Source organism: Rissa tridactyla, chromosome 6 (assembly GCF_028500815.1).
Source record: "Rissa tridactyla isolate bRisTri1 chromosome 6, bRisTri1.patW.cur.20221130, whole genome shotgun sequence".
Lineage (NCBI taxonomy): Eukaryota > Metazoa > Chordata > Aves > Charadriiformes > Laridae > Rissa > Rissa tridactyla.
In genome coordinates this window covers 8,768,067-8,788,230 of record NC_071471.1, presented here as the reverse complement: position 1 = coordinate 8,788,230, position 20,164 = coordinate 8,768,067, and the positions used below count along the sequence as shown (strand labels likewise).

General features: G+C 45.1%; 2 protein-coding genes and 1 long non-coding RNA gene across 10 annotated transcripts in view; 2 read left to right on the top strand and 1 right to left on the bottom strand.

The window, feature by feature from the left end:
- B3GALNT1 (beta-1,3-N-acetylgalactosaminyltransferase 1 (globoside blood group)) overlaps positions 1 to 9,627 on the top strand; it is a 28,996-nt gene extending 19,369 nt beyond the window's left edge. For 5 of the 8 annotated variants that reach the window (XM_054204420.1, XM_054204418.1, XM_054204417.1 and 2 more), the window contains 2 exons: positions 1,844 to 2,089; positions 6,804 to 9,627. In XM_054204420.1, the coding sequence (XP_054060395.1) occupies positions 1,844 to 2,089; positions 6,804 to 7,857 (1,300 nt within the window). In that variant the 3' untranslated portion in view covers positions 7,858 to 9,627. Of the gene's footprint in view, positions 1 to 478; positions 1,226 to 1,843; positions 2,090 to 2,386; positions 2,676 to 3,565; positions 3,808 to 6,803 lie in introns of those variants that run through there. The other 3 variants (XM_054204421.1, XM_054204422.1, XM_054204423.1) reach the window with 3 other exon arrangements.
- A 7,827-nt stretch (positions 9,628 to 17,454) lies between these two features.
- On the top strand, positions 17,455 to 18,408 carry LOC128910767 (uncharacterized). The gene is made up of 3 exons (XR_008466861.1): positions 17,455 to 17,573; positions 17,753 to 18,011; positions 18,273 to 18,408. It is a non-coding gene; the product is annotated as an uncharacterized LOC128910767 (long non-coding RNA).
- Positions 18,005 to 20,164, bottom strand: part of PPM1L (protein phosphatase, Mg2+/Mn2+ dependent 1L) — a 100,453-nt gene continuing 98,293 nt past the window's right edge. Inside the window, exon 4 of the mRNA XM_054204424.1 lies at positions 18,005 to 18,557. Within this exon, the coding sequence (XP_054060399.1) occupies positions 18,211 to 18,557 (347 nt within the window). The 3' untranslated portion in view covers positions 18,005 to 18,210. The remainder of the gene's footprint in view (positions 18,558 to 20,164) is intronic.

Here is a 20,164-nt window from a genome sequence, read left to right as displayed (position 1 = left end):
TTCGCTGTTTCCCGTGAAGCCAGTTTCTGTCAGAAATATGTCTTTCTTCCTCCGTGAGATGAAGCACAAAGAGTCAGGAAGAGGAAGGGGAAGAAGCAGCTTTGCGCTATGAAAATCAAGTAAAAGCACTGTACAAACACATGCTGGCTTTTATCAACTTGGTAATAGGCAAACAGCATTTATGAAGGTGTGCTGTTCCGTGCCAAGCCTGTGGGTGGAACAACCATGAGTAACATACCGATTGGTCACAAGCGCAAAGGTTGCAGCCTTCGAGCCTGTTTGAACAGTGAGCCACACTTACATGACCATTCAAGAGCTCTTTACCTTGTAAATTTGGCTGTGCTGAACAAGCAGCAGCCCGGTTATACTCCCCGATGCCTTGGTCCAGGGAACCGCTAGCTGTCTGCCCTGTTTCAGTGGGTGCCCAGAGATAAACCCCTTTGTCAATGCATCCGCAGCCGTTTCGGAAAAGAAACGAAATATAAATGCAGCTAGGGAGGAGGGGAAATGTTAAGGTTTGTCCATACTTACCAGTCCACAAAATGACAAGGTGCCTGATTTATCGGTGCTTCCCATCTTCCAGCAACCCGTGAATCTCGAGAGGTTTCTGATGTGAGTGTACACGGGCACATGGGCTCAGTCAAACCACGACTCCACGTACAAAGGTGCTCTGCTCCACGGGCTGCCTCGGACTCCGGCCAGCGCTCCTCCTGCCCACGCGCACGTGGAGTTGTCTGCTCCGATTACAGCGTCAGAGTTGTGTTTGTACGGACAAGTTTAACTGCACTCTGCATGGCGGAGACTAACTACAGATCTTAGGACCTGGTCATTACTGAGACTCAGCTACATGAAATTAAGAATTTCCGTTAGCTTCATTACGCTCCATTCTGTTGCCCACTGATCTACGATCAAGATTTCCTTCAGGAACGAGAAGGGGGGCAAAAACTGAGTCTCAATCAAAGCATCATTTTGGACCAGCACTCTAAATAGTAGAGGGGATAGAAAATTTAGTCTAATATTATTTAATTCCTATTGAATCTCTGTTTTTTTGACAGTTAGGCCTGCGCTGGTCTGGTCCAACGCGTACCAAGTATTGCAGTACTCATTTGCCCTTATACCCAGATGCACTGCTATTAGTTATTGCCATTTGTCTTTGCTTCAGAAAGTACATCATCAGCAAAAAAACATACAGGTCTTCTGGCCAAGTGAGCTGCTGACTGATAGGGTAATCATTTTGATAATTACGACATTGGTTGCTCAGATATTACACATGTTGCGTAAAATAAACCTCAGTCTTGACAGACAAGTTATAATCTGGTTTTCCTTGAAGCTGAAAGGGTTATATCAGAAGTAATTGGGGGCAACAAAAGATGGCAGTGGCAAACTCACTGTTTGCATTTTTCATATTTAATAACACGTATAGATTACGTGTAGGATTTTTTTTCAGGAGCAGGTCACGATGTATTAAACCGGGGAAGAAAGTGTTTGTGTTTCTTGATAAATAATGTATAGGAATGAATCAAAAGTTGGGGAGACAGGAAACTATGCAAAACGCATTATTAGCACAGTCAAATGAATCACAATTCCCTGCAAAATAGCATGCCACTTCCCTGAAATATGGTTATCCCGATCAAGGGCAAACCCTCCCTTCTGTGCGGGCTGAGACAGAGTGGATGGATGCTCTGTGTCCCTGGGTCGTGCCGTGATTTAAAGATTACTCTACATATTTGCTCCAACTGTATTCGATATTGGTGGTCTCAACTGTTATTTTATTACATCAGAGTGTTAAAGAAGTAATTAAGCAACGCCCAACTTTTTACAAGCTAATTACATTTATTTCCAGGACAGAACAGCTGGCTTCTGAAGACTCCGTGGTTTTGCAGTTTTTACCTGTACCTGAGTCAAACGCCGAGTTTGGTTCCGAGGGCGACGTTGGGATGCCGAGCCCTGTCCCGTCCCGGTTCCCCGCCTTTCTCCGGGGTTCAGAGCCCTGGACACCGCGCCGTGCTCCACCCGCACCTTCTGCATCTGCATTTGCCCCCACAGACGAGCGTTTGGAAGGAGACCTCTCCCTTCGCTTTGTCCAAAGGTGCGTTTGCTCTGCCGGGGTGAGGTGCTCCCGCCGCTGTGGGGTTTGCCTGGAGGTTCAGCGTGAAAACCCCAGACTAATAAAACACAGCCGCGACAGCTGATTTGCCATCAATTAATCTGAACTCAAGCTTTGCACAATAAACCTTTCGTAAACTATGGCGGTTTACGTAAACTCTGCAGGTTCCCAAGTTGTCCAAGCAGGATATTCCACTGCGGGCTTTTGCAACGTTACAAGATGCCATTAAGGCTGCAGGGAGGCTTGGGGGTGAATCTCGCAGCGAACAATTCTAGCGGCTGAAGCTGGAGAGGAACAAGTTCCCTTTGCAGCCGCCCGTCTCCTCTTCCCCGGAACCCCTCACTTTACCCTCACGCCCGACCGCGCCGAGACTGCTGCAGCAGGACGCAGCCGGAGCCCCGCTGCCGGGACCAGCCCAGGGAAGGCCGAGGGGCCGCCGCCGCCATTTCCCGACCCTCCCCCCCGCCGCCGCCTCGCTGCCCGGCCCCGCCGCGGCCCCCGACAGCAGGCGGCGGAGGCGGCGGGCGTTTCCCGCTGCGAGGAGACGCGGGCGGCGGCACCGGGAACGGTAACGCTAACGGTGACGGCCGGGCGCCACGGGCCTGAGGGGGCGGGCGGGCCCCGCCGCCATGTAAGGCCGCCACGGGGCCGGCGGCCGCCCGCGGGGCTCCCCGGGCGGTGCTGAGGCGGCGGCCGGGGCACAGCGAGGGGAGGGGGGGGAACCCCATGGGGACAGCGAGGGGAGGGAGGGAGGGAGGGAAGGGACCGCCGCCCCACGGGGGTGCTGAGGGGAGGGGGAGGCTCTGGAGGCGGCGTGGGGGGCAGCCGCCTGTGTGGGTACCCAGTGCTCTTCTGTCACCACGTTTTCCCTTTTTAAACAGAAAACGGTTAAACGGCTTTAAATTTTTACAAGGTTGCAGCAGGGGGCGGTAGATTTCCTCGTAATGAATTCGACATTTTGGGCTGTCACCGCTCGATTACTCCGTTGTGAAAAGTTGCCTAGAAAAGAGAATTAAAATTGGGTAACTCGAAGTGAGCAAGTCGTTGTTCCAGGTTATTTAAAATAATTTTTAAAGTATTGTTATATTAGATCGTCATAGCCCGGGGTCTTGCAAAAATTCCTCTAGTTTCTATCGGTAGTAAGCCATATAAAGAAAATGAGAAGCCAGGAACGGTAATATATTTCCGTGTTATTTGTGCTGGTAGCTTAAAACAACAACAAAAAAAAGGATTTATTTTTCTGTACATCTAACATAAATATAGTAGTTTTCTAAACTTTAAATTGGATTAGCCATTGGTTATTGTGATTATTAGGCTTTAATGAATATGAGAATTTGCCACTTTTTTCCTGTCAAGAATGTCTGCCCTCAATAATTACATAGCTATAGCAGAGGGTGAGAAATATATAAAAATTCCTATGGAGCATGCTCAGTATGTGATTTCTTGCATTCGTTTTAAAGTAGATCAGTTTTATTTGTCAGCATAATCTCAGACTGTGTGGTGTGGTGCCAGCGAACTGTGAGCTTGGAAGCAAATGAAGATATTTCCCTGAAAGGAGTTCTTGCCCTGGTACTGCTCCTGCTGCGTGTCCCGTGCTGCTGCGGCACAGCTGGAAGGCGAAAACTGCTGGCAGATAGAGTCTGGAAGGTCTGGAAGCGGTGCAGAAGCTGTGGAGAAGCTGTCCCAGGCGTAGCTGGAAGGTCTGCAACTGCACCACCACCAGCAAATGTGACAGCTCAACTTTCAGACCTTGCTTCTTCAACCTCATTACTTTGTTTTAAGCATTTGAACTAGGAAAAGGAGGGGATTGTCCTGTCAAGGGCTGTGGTTAGGGTTTCCCCTCTAAGTTGCCCTTCTACTATTCTCTGCGTGTGTTAGAAGTCAGAGTTCTGCGCTTAGTGTTGGAGGATGACTGCACGTTATTTCGAATTCCCAGCGCTGCAGAAGTAGCTGTCTCGTGTTTTGGGAGTGTAGTTTCTACCCCATGACCGTTATAAAAGCCGTGGTTTGGTGAACCTATGCTAGCTTGCAAACAGTTTAGTGTATCGCTGGAGGAATGCGACCTTCGGGAAGAGAACAGCAGGGTTTGTGGGTTCCTGGCTCCTGGGGAGTCATGCAGCAAAACAGCATTTTACAGTGCTTGTGCTGGATGCCCTGTGGTGCAGGCTTTTCGTAAGGATACGACAGCTTCAAGATTGTGTTTTGCGGGCAAAGGGCCCAAATTGATGATTTATTTTCCCAGATTTTTTGTTACATAGCAGATCAGGCATTGGTCTCCGATTCTGTTGTTCAAAATGTCATGGAATCAGGCTTTTCTGTCCATAAAGAATCAAACTCCTTATAATCAGATTTTTTTTCCTATTAGGTAGTGAAGAACTGATCAAACTTCGATATGCTTTTACTTAAATTGACCATCAAACCCTGAGAAATGTTAATATTTATATAAAGTAAAATACGTAAGCACTGATATATAACTTTAGGTTATTTTCTTCCAGTGTGTATTTTTCATATTGTTCACTAAAAGTTAAGTTGGTATACAGAAGAGAGAATTACGCATTTTTATTATTTTTTTTCTTCCCGTAAAGCTGGGAAGTAAATACCAGATTGGCAAATCTGAGGTTTTTTGCCGTTATAATCAACTTCCTTAAATGCAGTGTGAACAGTCCCGACGACAGTTGCCTCTGCAGTTGCCAAACTTCTGTTGTACTTGCGTATGTTTAATCCTTGTGGAGAAAAAGAAGTGGATCGACGTAAAACTTCTGGGGTTCTAGGTTTTTATAAGCCAGGGTATTGGTCCTGTTAGGAAGTTGTTAATAAAACTCACTTGTTCATCTGCAGTTATGTGAGGTCCCTTTAATGAAGGATTGACTCCTGTTAGCCGTGCAGTATCTTTGGAGTAACGCAGCTTTGAGAGGCGTCAGTCACAAAGTCTTCTATTTAAATAAGTATTTATATAAAATTGCTTTAATACATTTTAAGTGATGCGCTGTGCCTCGTTGATGAAATGGGCTCCAGATGCTTCCTTCAGAGGATCATTAATTTAAATTCACATCATCCACAGAAATATAAGGCAGGTGGGCTCTGGCAAATCAAATTCACCTAAACCGTAGCGTGGTGTGTGGATTTTTGGATTTCTTTTTTTCATATAAAACATTTAGAAGCCCTGCAGTGTTCGTCTTCGAAGATAAGTAGTAATTAATTGCGCTGTGAAATTGAACCTTCCATCAGCCTTACTGTGTCTTTGTGGATACTTCACAGTGCAGGGTAAATATTATTACTGCAAACATTAGAAATCGTTTGGAACTCCCACAGTAAGACACGGAAATTATTTTGGTTTAAAGATATCTAATATGTGTTCACAGCATCTGTAGTTTTAAAGAAAATACAGTAAAGGTAAGCACTGCTAAAGGGAGGGTACAGGACTGAGATTCTGTTTTTAAATTTAGTTTTGGAAAGATGCATTGATTTGGATATCTAGCCCTGACACTGTAGTAACATCTTCAGCATGGGCTCCGCGGGGGTTTGTAAGCGCCTGCCCACGTAGATTGGACTCCGGACCAAGATGTGTGTCTCGAATCGAAAAATGGCTTTGGTTCGTCTCATCTCTCGTACTGGTTGGTTTTATTTCTGTTTGTGTGGCATTCCTGACGGAGCTGAGCGAATCTGTCGCGTTTTCGTGCCCTGGCAGATGGGAGTAGGGTTTGTAGACATTTCATGAAAATAATGCAGACGGGTTCCCTTCTTTAAAACTTAAATAGGTGGAAGTAGCAGGAGGATTTTGTAGTGTCTTGTTTGTTTAAACGGAAAATATTAGAAGAATTTACAAAACTTGTTGAAGATTTGAAGCTCATCTGCTGCAGTGGATTCCCCGCTGCTCCCATTATGCCAACTGTAAAGCTGCTACAACAAAGTTCCTTGCAATGTCCCTTTATTAAATCGCTTGATTTAATAAGCACGTATCGGCAAATAAACAATTGCTGTATCGCGTGTTGTGGGAGTAGCCGTTTCTTCGGGCAATGTAAGAGCTCGGTCTGTCTGTCAGGATAGGTTTGTGTTTGCCTGTCTGCAGCTCTGATGTCGGTCGTAAGGAAGATGATTTTCTCCTTCCCCCCCATCACCTGTTCAGTCAGTTCACAACAAGTCGCTGCTCAACCCTTAAATGAGGGATGAAATACTTGCTTGTACTTCTCTTTTTACCTGCTTTCCTGGCTGATTTGCTCCAGCTTATAAAAACTGGTAGGACTTCTTTTCTTTAAAATAAATCAGAAATTTTTGAAGCCTTTTTGAAGTCGATTTGCTGAGCACTTTGTAGCCATGAGATTTTGTGCACGGTATTCCGTCCTCGAGATTTAATTGCGCTGAAGACATTGTGCTGAGATCTCTGGGATCACGGTGCTTGACGTGTGATCTCTTGCGCAGATCGGGTTTGTGTAGGGGAAATTTCCAAGGTGAAAGCTCTGAGGTTTCCACCCATGCCGTGCTCAGTAGCAGCTCAGCGTTCTGCTCCTGCTCGTTCCTGGGATACAGCATTGATTGGTGGCGTAGGGATGCTGCGTGTACCAGCTGGACCACTGAGTCTCGGATTTGTCTTCATTCTGTTAACCGCGTGCTTTCAATGGACACTTTAGACAAGATAAGACAAAGATAATATTTGAATAATCACACTCTGAATATTACTTTTTCATTTCTTTTTCAGCAAGAAACATGCTTCGCAACTTGTGGTACAGATTTTGAAGGTCACTGACACACTTTGGCAAAGTACTTACTGCCCCGTTCCAGTTAGTGTCATGTATATGAGCACATTAAAATGGATTTTTTTATTTCTCCTTTTATTTGCTGTCATAACGATGTGGTATGTAACTTTTTCTTCCAACACTGTGAGCGAGCGTACGAACCTTATGTATTTCTATGAATATGAACCAATTTACAAGCAACGCTACCTCTTCACGCTGCGGGAGCGCTTGAAATGCAGAGACATAAATCCATTCCTAGTCATCTTGGTGTCTTCGAGACCTAAGGATGTGAAGTCAAGGCAGGCCATCAGGATAACATGGGCATCTCAGAATTTCTGGTGGGGACATCGAATTCTAACCCTTTTCTTACTAGGTCAGGACACTCAAAGCGAAGACAACGCTGCAGCGCTGTCGGTAGAAGATGAAAGCATCCTCTACGGTGACATAATTCGCCAGGATTTTATGGACACTTACGACAATCTCACCTTGAAAACGATCATGGCGTTCAGGTGGGTCGCTGAGTTCTGTTCAAATGCCAGATTCCTCATGAAGACTGATGCCGACATCTTCATCAACACCGCTAACTTGGTAAAATTTCTTCTGAAGCTCAGTTCCTCAGAAAATGTTTTTACCGGTTATCCTCTTATAGATAACTTCGCCTACAGGGGCTTTTACAAAAAGACGTACATCTCTTATGATGAATATCCGTTCAGGTTGTATCCTCCGTATTGCAGTGGGATGGGTTATATATTGGATGGAAAACTGGCTCTGAGGATTTATGAACTGATGAGTCATATCAAACCTATTAAATTTGAGGATGTGTATGTTGGAATCTGCTTAAATATACTTAAGGTGAACATCAGTATTCCAGAAGATAAACAACAGTTCTTTCTTTACAAAATTAATTTTGATATCTGTAAGTATAGACATTTGATTGCAGTTCACGGCATTACATCAAGTGAAATAATTGGGTTTTGGCAGGATTTGACATCTAACACTTCAGTTACTTGCCTTTGATTCTGTATTAGTAGACAAGCTTAAATGTATTCGGTGTAAAAACATTTAAAGTCCAGGGCAACACAAACCAAAAACACAGCTGGAGAGATGACTTCAGCTGAAGGAGGGCTGTGCTGCTGGGGCAACACTGCAACGTCAGCGTTTCTCTGGGACATTCTGATGTTCTTACATAAAAATATTAGGCGTTCACAAAGCACTTTGCCATGCGTGTATCCCACGCATGCAGGATACTTTGGAATACCTTGTCCTGTCTTCCTCTGATGCTTCTCCACGTGGTCTGCTGTAACTACGGGATTTCTACCTGAATCTTCTGGAATGTGTGAAATGTCACCGAGAAATAATGTTTATGCCAAGAAACCAGCTTCGAAGCTGCTTCCCAAATTCCTAACTGGGTTTTTTAAAAATTGTTTTTGCAACTGCATCATCCTTTGCCACCCTCAGGTATTTGTTCTCCGCCCAACGACCTTCTTTCGATATATCACCTCCGTAATCCCTCTGAGAGTGTTACACCTGCTTATTTAAGCATCTCACCTCCGTAATCCTTCTGAGAGTGTCACAAGCCCGAGGATCTTGTGGGGTCTGCGGAAGCTGATGGGAAGTTCTGAAAACGCGATGCACTTTGTGTGTGTATATCTAGGTATATCTATATACGAACAAAATAGAACCGCTTTGGTGTCTTTGATAACATTCACAGGTTATGGAGGGCTAGATGCAGTAGAGTTCGTCTGCAGTGTAGTTACTAGACATCTCTAACACATCGGGATAATCAAACCCCCCACGTGCACACACATCCATCTGCGTCCTGATGCATCCCGGGAGTTTTGGAACCAAGCAGGGAAGATTAAACCAGATGCGTTTATATTGGGACTTTATGTCTGTTTCTAAAATAGGTTTTTTTTCCTTCAAATTTTAAAATGAAAAAAGTGAGAAATTCTAAGACTGTTATTTCTTAAAGAAGACAAACTACGCTATATCTGTAAAGATGGGTATTTTAATCACTTTATTCATATCAGCAAGGCCAAGTTTTCAGTAGTTTACACTTCTAATAGACAACAATACAGAATTTGCAATTGCATTAACATAATTATTCTCGCCACATCCACTACACAGTGAGGGTACTATAGGTACATCCTGTACACGTCAATGACAGAGCACTGCCACCCTGTTTGTACTAAGCTAAGATGTTCTGATGTATTTACATTTGGCTGTCTTGCAGATAGTCTCTTAGAGACAAATTAGAAGAGGTGCAGAACCCTCTAGTACGGAGTTTGAGGTCTCACCAGGTTTTTTGTTACGTGGTCATTATGGTCAGTATTGAATTTTGCTTATCTTTTCAACAACTGCGCGTGGTTTTATGACGGGATTAAAGGACATGTTACTTTTTAGATACAAAAATGAGGTCTTGGGGAGAATACTCTCTAGAAAAGTATTTCAGATGTCAGTGTTCTAAGAATGTATGTTAAGAAGGTCAAAGTTTTTCAAAAATAGCTTTTTTTGGTAAACTAAATAGCTAAAGTTTCAGTATTGCATAACTGAGGGAAGAATGGTATTGTATTTCTAGAAACAGCTGTGAAACTACAGCTGTTCCTCTGGTTTTAGGATCTGTTATCTGATTGTTGTCCTGTGGTCAGATCCCGAGAGCTCTGTGAGAAATGTTTAACTTGTTCTTTGATTGTTTTTACATCTTTAAAAAAAAAAACAACAACCTTTATTTTTTTTTTATGTGCGCGCCATGTTAAATGTTTAGAAATAAATTACTTGTCACAAGAACACTGATAGTACAGCACAGTTTGTATTGCTTTTTCCAAAAAAAATGTAATTATGAAAGACTATGCAATCTTCAGAAACTGGGTAGGTGAAGGCGACAGTGCTCCTGTTGAGAGAGGCAGAACCGAGTATCGCAGAGAAACGGCTGTGCAGGACTGCAATAAAAATGCAACTGTCACCAAGCAAGGTATTTTTTTATATTTGTGCCCCGGAAGGATAACACTGATCATAGATTACAAGGCTTTTGCTTTCACAAATGTAGGTTTATACACAGTGATCTGTTTACGCCACCTGAAATTGTAATCGAAAGTGACAGCAGTTCCGCAAGAAATTTACATTGTAAAATACTCCTGCTCCCCTTTTTAAAAAAAACCTCATTTCCAAATCTGGTTTGTATTTGAGTCTGACCTTATTATTGCTTAAAAGATCATAAAAATTCATAACTCAGCTAATGTTTCTGCTTAAAGCAAATATCAGGAAAGTTTCTCCTGTGAGCAGCCATGCAAGAGGTTAAAAAAAGCTTCAGACTGTGAACTAATGTAAGCATTTAAGTCAGTGATGGGCCCAAATTTTATTGCATCTGCCTACGGTACTAAAAATGAAGCCTAAACCACAGGCTAAGATTTTCCCAAAGCCTAAAACGCTTTTTCTCGTGCAGGCAAGTGGGTCAGAAAGCCGTGTTAAATCAGAATCCCAAGCACTTGTGGTTTTGCTATGAAAAGCGTGGGCCGTTCTGAGCTGGGCAGCCTGATAATAACCCGTTGGTCAGAGCTGTTGGGAAGCTGCTGCTGGCGGCTTGCAAAAGGGGGTTACGGCCTCACCTTTCAAGCCCGTGTTCGTATGTTATTGCAGAAGAGTTAAAAAGTCAAAACGCATCAATGTTTTGGGTGTGTTCTGGAACAAACACGTTCAAAATAAACCGTGACGTGGTACGTGCTGCAACTTTAGGGGCATTATTCTCTACGATCAGTTTGGAATTAACAGGGCAGCGACGGTTTGGAATATTTTCCTACTTTTGGTCTTACGTTTTCTCATTGCTGCTAAAGCATTTCAATGCAAGTTCATGGCGAGTAACTCACGAATATCTGGATGCACAATAAATAATGTAATTTCATCATATTTCTTTCAATTTTAAACTAGAAACTGATTGCAGGTTAACCAAACAACGTGACATGGAATTCTTGATACGTGTCTTACGGGTTCTGTTCGGTGTGTTGAAGGCGTTTGGGAGGCAGAGCTCGGCTCCCTAGTTTTCAAATTTTCGTTCATCTCCATTTTTGTCTGAAGCGTGTACCATTTGGGGCATTTATTAAGTACTTTACCTAAGCTAGAGGTGTCGGGGAGAGAGATGTAAGGCTTTCTGCCGTCTCTGGTAAATTAAGCTTGTCAGGGTTTAGTGCAGTTACTGTGCGTTGCGTGTTAAGCTGTAAACCGTATCCAAACGCCAGTACTCCACGGAGGGAGGAAAGAAAACAAAGTTAAAATGAAGATAAGCAGATGGGTGGGTTTGGTGGTGGGGTTTTTTTCCATGTGTAGTTGAGTCCACATTTTAAAGAAACCTAAAATTGTAAAACAAAACAAACACCCAGCCCCCCCCCGTTTATATATTGGGTTTCTAAAGATCCTAAAGCCCCCTTCTTTCACAGGGCTGAAGAAGGGGGAGTCTCTCCGAAATGCTGCTGTTAGGGGACTGTTAGCTCAGGGCAGCCTCGACCCGCAACTCGTGCGGGGAAACGCCAGCTGTGATACCATCGTTTGTCTCACCCCCCGTTACGGGACTTCGGGACTTTGTTTTCCTCCTATAAAATAAGGGCTTAAAAATACAAAGTTTACCCCAAGTGACCTCTCTCTCTCGATGGTTTCTGGATCTGAGCTCTGTTTTCCTCTCACCCTCGGACAGCTGCTGCGCAGCATGGTGATTTTCCCGGCCGCGTTAATCCGAACGAGTTTTTGCAGCGCGAGGGGCGATGGTGTGGGGGTGTCGCGTCCATCCCCGCTGGGACGTCCCAGCCGCTCCTCGGGAATGCTCTGCCCGCGCTGGCCTCCTCCCAGGGGTACGGCGCAGTCTCCCCTGAGCTTGCGATTAAGATAAAATCTTAAAACTACTTCTGGCTCCGCGTGAAAAGATACCAGAGGCAGGAGCCTGAGGAGGCTGTTATCGACGCCAGCACCGCCGGGTTGTGCTAAGCTGTCTTTAACCAAGACGGATTGCTTAAACATTGCGGTTTTGTTATCTCGCGTGTTGTGTAGGGTTTTTGTTAATAAAGCCCTGACCTGCCCTCGCAGAGTTCTCAATGTGCGGTTCATTTTCCTAATGAGTCCGTCTCGACCGCTTCTTGGAGAGCATTTCCAAAGACACCGGGTAGCAGTGGTTTTACAGGCGCTCACTGTAATATTCCCACAGAACAGGTTTTCGTGTTGTTTTTCCAGACCCTCCTCCTGTTAACTTTGTAGTTAACAGTTACAGGATTGTTACAGTTTGCCGTGTTAAAGGCAGATGGGTTTGAACTTTATAAAAACAGAATTAATTTGTAAATCTAGCATTGCTAATGACTCCTTATGTTTTGTACCCGGCTTAGGCACACAGGAAGGGGGTACCGACGAGCAGCGATTCAGTATAGAATGGAATGAGCTCCAAAGAACTTTTCTAAATGAATCATGTTTTTAACATATCATTTTCTTACCAGAAGAAGAAAATTTAAACATCGCAGATGGACTTTGGCAGTTCTGTCGCCCACAGCGGCTGAAGCCAAGGTCTGCAGTGGCGCAGGAGCCCCAAACTCTGCCTGGCGCCGGCTCCCGGCCCGGGCAGCGCGGTGGCGCAGGGGATGCTGCAGGGCTCTGACTGCCGGCCCGCACGGCTCTTCTTACCACCGAGGTTAAAGCGCATGCGGATGAAGGACAGTTTCATCTATGTTGCTCTCACAGCCCTGGATACAGCACAGGAATTCCCGGAGAGCAATGTTTGGCAGTCCTGCATTTAGATTTTTAAAACATTATCACCAATTACTCATTTAATTAACGTGGCTGAATACAGGCTGAAGCAGACTGCCGAGCATCTGTGTCCCTAGAAGTACTGATGAGTCTCCACAGGCTTAAAGGAATAAAAGGCTGGCCATTTAAATGCAGAAAAAAATGTTTTCTTTCCCTGTTGCTCGACTAATTCGGAGCTCGTCCTTGAGACCGAGCAGACCAGACGGGGGAGCTGCCCTGTTCATAAAGGTGAATTTCAAGACTTCACCCAAAACCTGCTCTTGATGTGAGCCTCTATTTATGGTTTTTGATAGGCTTCACCTGTGCTGACTGCACACGTTTTGCTCAACAGAGCGTCCAGACTATTGGCCAGAACTAGAGACAACCCACACCTAGAACGCCGTGTTACCTCAGGGAAAACCGCACGTAAACCAGCTGCTTACCTAAGCCTGAATAGGCAGCGTCATGTAAATCAAAAGTGATTTAAACTTCGACTCAGTATTAACTGTATATATCTTTTTAGATGTGAGTCCTCAGGTTTGGAAAGGTAATTTATAAATATATTGACGACACGGAGGGGCAGCAGCTCTGGTCCATCACAGTTGCCAGACTTCAGCAGAACATTCTAAATTTTAACCTTGCAATTTTGTACAGCCAGATTTCAGGATGGAGGAGGCCGGAAAACCTACTTTAGAAAATGAAAGGTTGGTGACCTTTTTTTTTTTTTCTTTAGTATAATCACTTACTAAATGTTTCTCTGTGTAAAAGAAGTTATCAGCTACATTAGCAATATATTATTTAAAGCAAGGATGTCATATATTCTGAAGGAGCTGAACAACAAAACTCCCTTATTTCCAAGATGCAGCGTTAGCGTTTATGTCGCAACCACTGTTACTTCAAGCTGATGCACTGCTTTAGTACTAACTTCTGTATTCTAAAAACTGTACAACTTTTTAAATTTTACCTTATGTAAATTGTATGATACTGTAATAACATCAGGAGGAGTTCTGGTACTGACCTGGTGTTCACAAGTCGGTAGACAATACTTCATGATGTTAGATGGCGTTTATTCTTATTTACCTAAACATTCTATTCAGTAAAACAGGCTCGCTCATTTCAAATTTTGGATTTTTAGACATTTTAGGACTACGGTGCTGCTGCAGTCCTCACAGTGCCGCCTGTGACCATCCCTCCCCCGTGAGACAGGATTGATTTGCCCAGAGCACTAGTGCTGGATGTCGCAACAAAAGAAGCGGCATACGTTTTATACGACATGAAATAGCGTCTCCTGCCAGCCCTGAGACTGGTGATCAATTCTGGGCTCCGGGAAGCCGCGTGGCTGCTGTCTGCGTTAGCCGCACTGCTGCCAAACGTCTGGATGCCACAAACAAGCGTTTACAACGGATTGACCGACGTTGCGAAGACGCCCGCGCAGGGGGTGAGCTGGAGGGGCTGTGGGGCAGGACTGCGGCGTGCCGGACTTTCACAGGCGGGTTTTAGGGGCTGAATTACCTGCGTTCGTTAGCCGTGTCGGCGACACGCGTGCTCAGCCCGTTCTGCCGTAACATTCCACCCGAGAGAACGGGTCCGCATCAACCCGGTGGCCAACTTCTGCGCAAGGGACGAGGGGGACTTTAACTCACGCCCGTTTTTGCCGGGGGCCAAGGGAGCGGCTGTTGTTCGGGGAACGCCGCGGGGTGACCGAGCTCGGGGCAGGGCGGCCGCTAGACGGAGCTGTGATCCCGCCCATCCCGGCTGGCAGCGGGACCCGCATCCCGCAACCAGCGGCTGCCGCACACGGCGAGGGCTGTGCCCCTTTCGTTGTACCACCGAACGGCCTTTCCCAACCCTGCCGGGATGTCACCAGCGTCATAAACTAAATGGCCGTCTGTAATCGGAATGAAAACCTAAATGGTAGTAGCTTTCAGATGTAGTTAAATTGTTAGGTTGTAATACCACGGGGAAAAGCCCAAATTCTTTGAAGTACTGAATCAGGTGACTAATTACAAGGTACATTTTTTCATATCGGACCATACAAAAGATGCTCTTTGGCAGCAACTTAATATCTCAGTTTTCTGCCATGAGAAACCATCGTTACTTGACAAACAGATGTCACCAATGGAGCTACTCTGGCTTCGGCCACAAAAAACTTCCATGAACACCCCTGGCAAGAAGGAGCTCTCACATGCCTGCAAGCCACTTCAACCTCAACGCATCTCCCTTTTTTTTTGGAGGGGTGCCCAGGCCGGGTGTACTGCGCTGGTGTACTGCCTCGCCGGTGCTGCAGCGCGTTCTGCCACACCGCCGGAGCGTACCGGGGGATATTTCTGGCTACAGCGTCTGGCAACTCTTTCCAAATGTAAGACGTATTATTAAGGCAGTGGAGGATCAGACCCGAGATTGTTTAGGTTGCCTCAGCAGTATGCACATCACTCAATCTTGTCATCCAACAGCTGTATGTATGACGACAGAATTTGGCACAAATCAGCATGACTGGGGGGTGACAGATGCCTAGAACTGGGTAACTTAGAAGACCTCTAGCAGGAGGCAGAGGTAGGCACTGCGCATGTATGTGGAAGCCTGCACAAAGCCTCTCATCTCCATTAGTCCTTCATCTTTAAATCTAAAGTAGCTGTAACTAGTTTCGTAAAGCAATTAAAACCAAAAGTTAACAACCTTACCAGAGATGATTGGCATGAACGTCTTTGGCCAGGACAGGGAGCTGCTAGAAAGGTGGGAGTGTTGTAGAGAAAAATGAAGGTGCTAAAACAACTATCGTTGCAACTGCAGACACTTGAAGGTTGAAATAGGGCTGATTCAGTAACTGGCTGGATGACCCTGTGAGTGACGGAATAAATGAATCCTGGAATAAATATCCAGTTTGTATTGCACTGCACTACGTCTTTTCCAAATCCTGTGAGCATGGCTTACTTCCAGAGCCAGCCGTCCTCCCACTGCCTCCTTGCTGCTTCAGGACTGTCAATGCGTACAGTTCCTGACACCTCATCGTCCTCTCTATCTCTCTCGAGCGCCAGAGCAAGCAGCAAGCGAGCTGTGCTCAGGAGGTCGGGCATCCCTCGGCTACGCTCGCTGACCTCGAGACCGCGAGCTGCAGGAGGCTTAGTGGCAGCCGAGAGCTTTTCGCTCAAGTGGCGTTAGTCTATAATGGTTTTTTTTGGAGCTGACCATTGTTCCAGTTCCAACTTCTCAAATGCCTGTGAAGGATTAGTAGTGATGTCTCTGCTATACAAGCATCCCTCTGCTTTACAGTTCTGCAGGCTGCTGGGTCTAATTCCTCTTTTCCCTGGGCAGCTGTTTTGACAAACACCCAGGCAGCGTCCTACAAGAAAAGCCAGTACAACGGAAACCTCATCTGTGAAGGAGAAAGGAAAGGCAAACGCTAGATGCACCATGAGCTCTGCCTGGAGCACGGTTGCGATACTGCTGCTGTAGCAGTATGAGAACATGATTAAGCACTCCCATGAAAATATCACACAAGGTTTTCATTTCACAGCGTTCTGACCTCAAATAGCTTTTCAAAATAAAATAACTAACTGAAGCGCTCTGCAATTATTAACATTTCCTGTTAGCTGCTCAATTTAACCGCAAAGTTGCATTTAAAATTCACCGAATGCACTGTTCGGGAGATTTAAAAAGTCCGAAACCTTCCGTCCTCCGGGGAAGGACCAGTGCAGGCTGGGTGCCTGCTGGTTTCAGAGGTGCTGGACTCTCATACTTCTGCTTTTCACTTGGCTGTTCCTCAGAGTCAAGGGGCTCCACCGGGCGCCTGGGCTCAGCAGAGGCTGCTCAAGGCTCTGTATACAATTTGAATAGCACTGGTAATAGCAACAGAGCCAATTAAGAGTTGTGATTATCTCCAAACAATTAAAGGAGGGAAGTTTGTTGGGAAATCTAGGAACAAAAATGAAAAGATTAAGATGGGAATTCCTTCTCAAGCAGAAAGAAGTGCTTTTCTCGAGCAAAAAGACCCCTTGTGTTCTTTCATTTTTGTCTGGAGAGGCATCACACCCGCTCAGCACAACCACAACACCCCACAGTATTTTAGGGACCGGCAAGCCACTTGCCCAAAAATGCTATAGGTGGGTGATGAGAAACAGGCAGCTTTTTAGCTGATACTGTATGCTTATCCTACAATCAGACAAAGATAATGTATCAGGACCCAAATACTGACAACCTCCATCACCGTGAAGACAAGAGACTTCAGTGGATTGCCCAGGACCACGTTTTTGCAGGAAGGGAATCCCAAGGATTATTACAGGACACGATACGGGTAAGCAAGCCATCCAAAATACTGACCTCCAGCTCAGGCCCTGGCTCTGTCCCTCTAACACGCAATTGCCCTGTCACTCTGCTACCGCTGCCTCTCGATCACGAAGCAGCCAGCTAAGTCATCAGATGTGGAGCACACTCAGACTCATTGTTTAAACTTACAGTAGTCACAGATTCCAAAGTACAATTAAATACTTAAAGGTAGATCTAAAGATATTTTTATCTAGATTTAACACAAGCTTACGTCTCTACAGTGCAATGACGCTGCCTGGCATTCAGACGTTATACCAAAAAAAGGGTTCTAAAGTGGTCTTCCCCTGGATTAACCCCACAAATTAATCTGCAGTGGCACAAGGAAGTCTTTAATGAGCTTGACTTCCATCTAGGTAGCTCTAAGGAAGGCCCTGTTTTGATTAGTTTTCCAAACAGTCGCTAACGAAATTAATTTTATCTTGCATTACTTTCTTTACATGCCTATAAAAAGTCCATGCCAAAAAACTAACGTAAGGGTGAGTTTTGGTGAATGACAGACTTTCTTCTATCCCAACAGAGCTACTTTTTGATATAGAAGGTGTCAGACCTCAGAGTATTTTGCTGGAGTGTAACTTTAGTTGGTTTGAATACAATACGGCATAGAAGAAATGTTATTAGAGTAATGCACAGACTGAATCAACATGTGGTTTCAGGTAATTCGTTAATTATGCCCAATCACATGCTTGGCGGGGATTTATTTAAGGAGGGGGGGAGGTTAAACAAAGCGAGAGAGAGCCAGTTCTGTGGCAGCAGGCTAATAGTCGGCTCCTCTTCCAGATCAATAACAGGCCAATAACCGCAAACCTTTTCCTATACAACCTTATCACTGCAGATTAAGAAAGAAAAGAGATGGGAAACACGAGAGCATCGTTCTGAAGAGTCACACCTACGAGTGAAAAGCAGCATCATTCCTAGCACCTGCTACGGAGCGGCAGCGCTGCCCTCCCCCTGCGCCGCACCCCAATGAACCTTCGCCTATCAGAAATGAGCGGAAGGAATCAAATGAAAAGTCTACAGAGGATTTGTAAAGAAAACTCTGAAATGGAAGATTACAGTTAGTTTCTAAGGAGCAGCAAGGTCACAGGAGACAGGTACATGTGAACAAACTTAATTCTTATAATCACTCAGAACGTATTTGTTGTATTGCTGCTTTTGTTAAGCAAAGAACAAAGACCAGAGGGATCTGTTCCTTTTGTGTAGAATCTTAACGGTATTTACTAGAGCTTTCTACTATGTTTAAAATGTAAGAGTTTGTTTTAAGTTCAGAGTCAGGCAGAGAACCATCGGTAATTAAGGTTCTTCTGTTTTGCTGCTATTCCTGAACTTCACCACCATCACTGTTATATTATCAGGACATCCTCTGTAAAAGGACTGTAGAACTATACTCTTTGCACCGAAGTGTGGTTCATCCAAGCGTTCCTTGATGAATCGGACGGCTTCCTCATTGCTGAAAGCATCCCACAGACCATCCGACGCCAAGATCATGAACTCTGGCTGCAGTTTGTCCAGGTCAAAGGTAAGAATATCAGGGTCAGGAATGACAACATTCAGGTTCTTCAGAGGGTAATCTCCTAACGAGCGGGACATGGCCAGGATCCCCTGAACGCGCCAGGAGCCATTAAAGCTGATAAAACCACCTGGAGAGAAACACCAACACTTAAAGCAGGTCTTTTTAAAGCTGAAGCATTTCTCTGTCTTCCTGCCAGACCCCCCCAGATATTCGCGCTGCTGTCTCCCGAGGTGTTACAGATGTTACCCATCTCAAAAAGCAGGAGATGCCTTAAGTAAATCTCAGCACGCTGCAGGGAAGGGCTGGGTTGTGCTGGTGAAAGAGCGGGAGCAGAGAAGTCAGGAATGGCTCCGCTCTCAAACGAAGCAGCTTCACGCTCTCCACTCCCCCGGAGAGACCGACAACTTACTGAACGCCCGTATCCCCATACTACACCACTGAGTGTTCCGAAAGCCTTACGGCAACGCTAAGACAAAAATACCGAAAGCAAATCTTGATGTTCGCGTGTTAGTAAGCACCTCTTTTTTTCTGTGTAGTTCACGTTTTCCCCATTTCAGAAGATCTATGAAGGAAACAACACTGCAAACGCCCTGCAGTAGGAATCACAACTCACTTTTAAGGCATAAGGCAAAGCAGCAAGTGCAAAAAGCATTTATAGGCTCCTTTATCAAACTGCCTTGAATGAGCCATGTCAAAAAGGACCAAAAAACTGCCGTGAACAAACCGATCATGAAATTTTACTTCAAGTCAGAGAAATGCATTGTGGGATCCGACTGATTGATTTTACCCTCACCAGGATTAAGGCTACTTCTAGTTGAAAATACATTATTTTTTGGGGGGTTGCTTATAGTGATGTAAGTGTTGCAGTGAAATCGATGGGTGTGATGCAGCCAGCACCTGCCTGTGACACAGCCTGGTTGTGTCGGGGGGGGGGGCGGGGGGGGGAACCGCGCGGTGCTCAAGGTCCGAGAGTGAAATTTAGGCACCTTCAATTCCTGCGCCTGCATCTGCGTGCCACTGCCGGTGCTGTTTCATAGCAATATTCCTGTCACCTTAATGTGAATGACAAGTCACTTGAGGACAAATAATTTGCAAATGTGGAACATTAAAATGTATGACAAAATTAGGTGAACTGTTGTCTTTTATATCTGTGAGCTGTCTGCTTTGGTGTTCTTACAAATGTCTTTGTTCTTTGTAGTTATCAGGATGTTTTCAGCTCGGCGCTTCAGCCTGTGCGTTATTTGTCAGTCACCCAGTCACCTAAATTTTACGCCAGCATTTCCATTCCTCCTGGGCTGATCTAATCTGTAAATTCCTTTCAGGTGAAACTACGTTTCAATTAATGATTCACTGTTGTTTAAAGCTTGAAACTTGATTTGTGTTACCAGTGGAAAGAAAACTTTTTAGCTGTGTGTTTTCATGAATATTTTTAAGGGAATCTCCATTCTGAAGACGTTTCTTTCCATAGCCAAAAAAAGGAAGGACTGGTGACCCTACTGCAGCTCCTCTTCAGACAAGCCGTCAAACACACCTCGCCTGGCCGCTGCTGTAGGTTCTGAGGGCACCTCAGCTGAACGTTACGCAGCGACCTACTCACCAGTCCAGGGGGTTTCGTCAGCGATTAGGACTCTGGTACCCAGAGTGTGATCATGTGTACGTACTGGAATGCCAGGGGAAGCAAAATGCAACTCAGAAGAGGCAGTTTTAAGGAGACATTTTACACACACTTAGAGG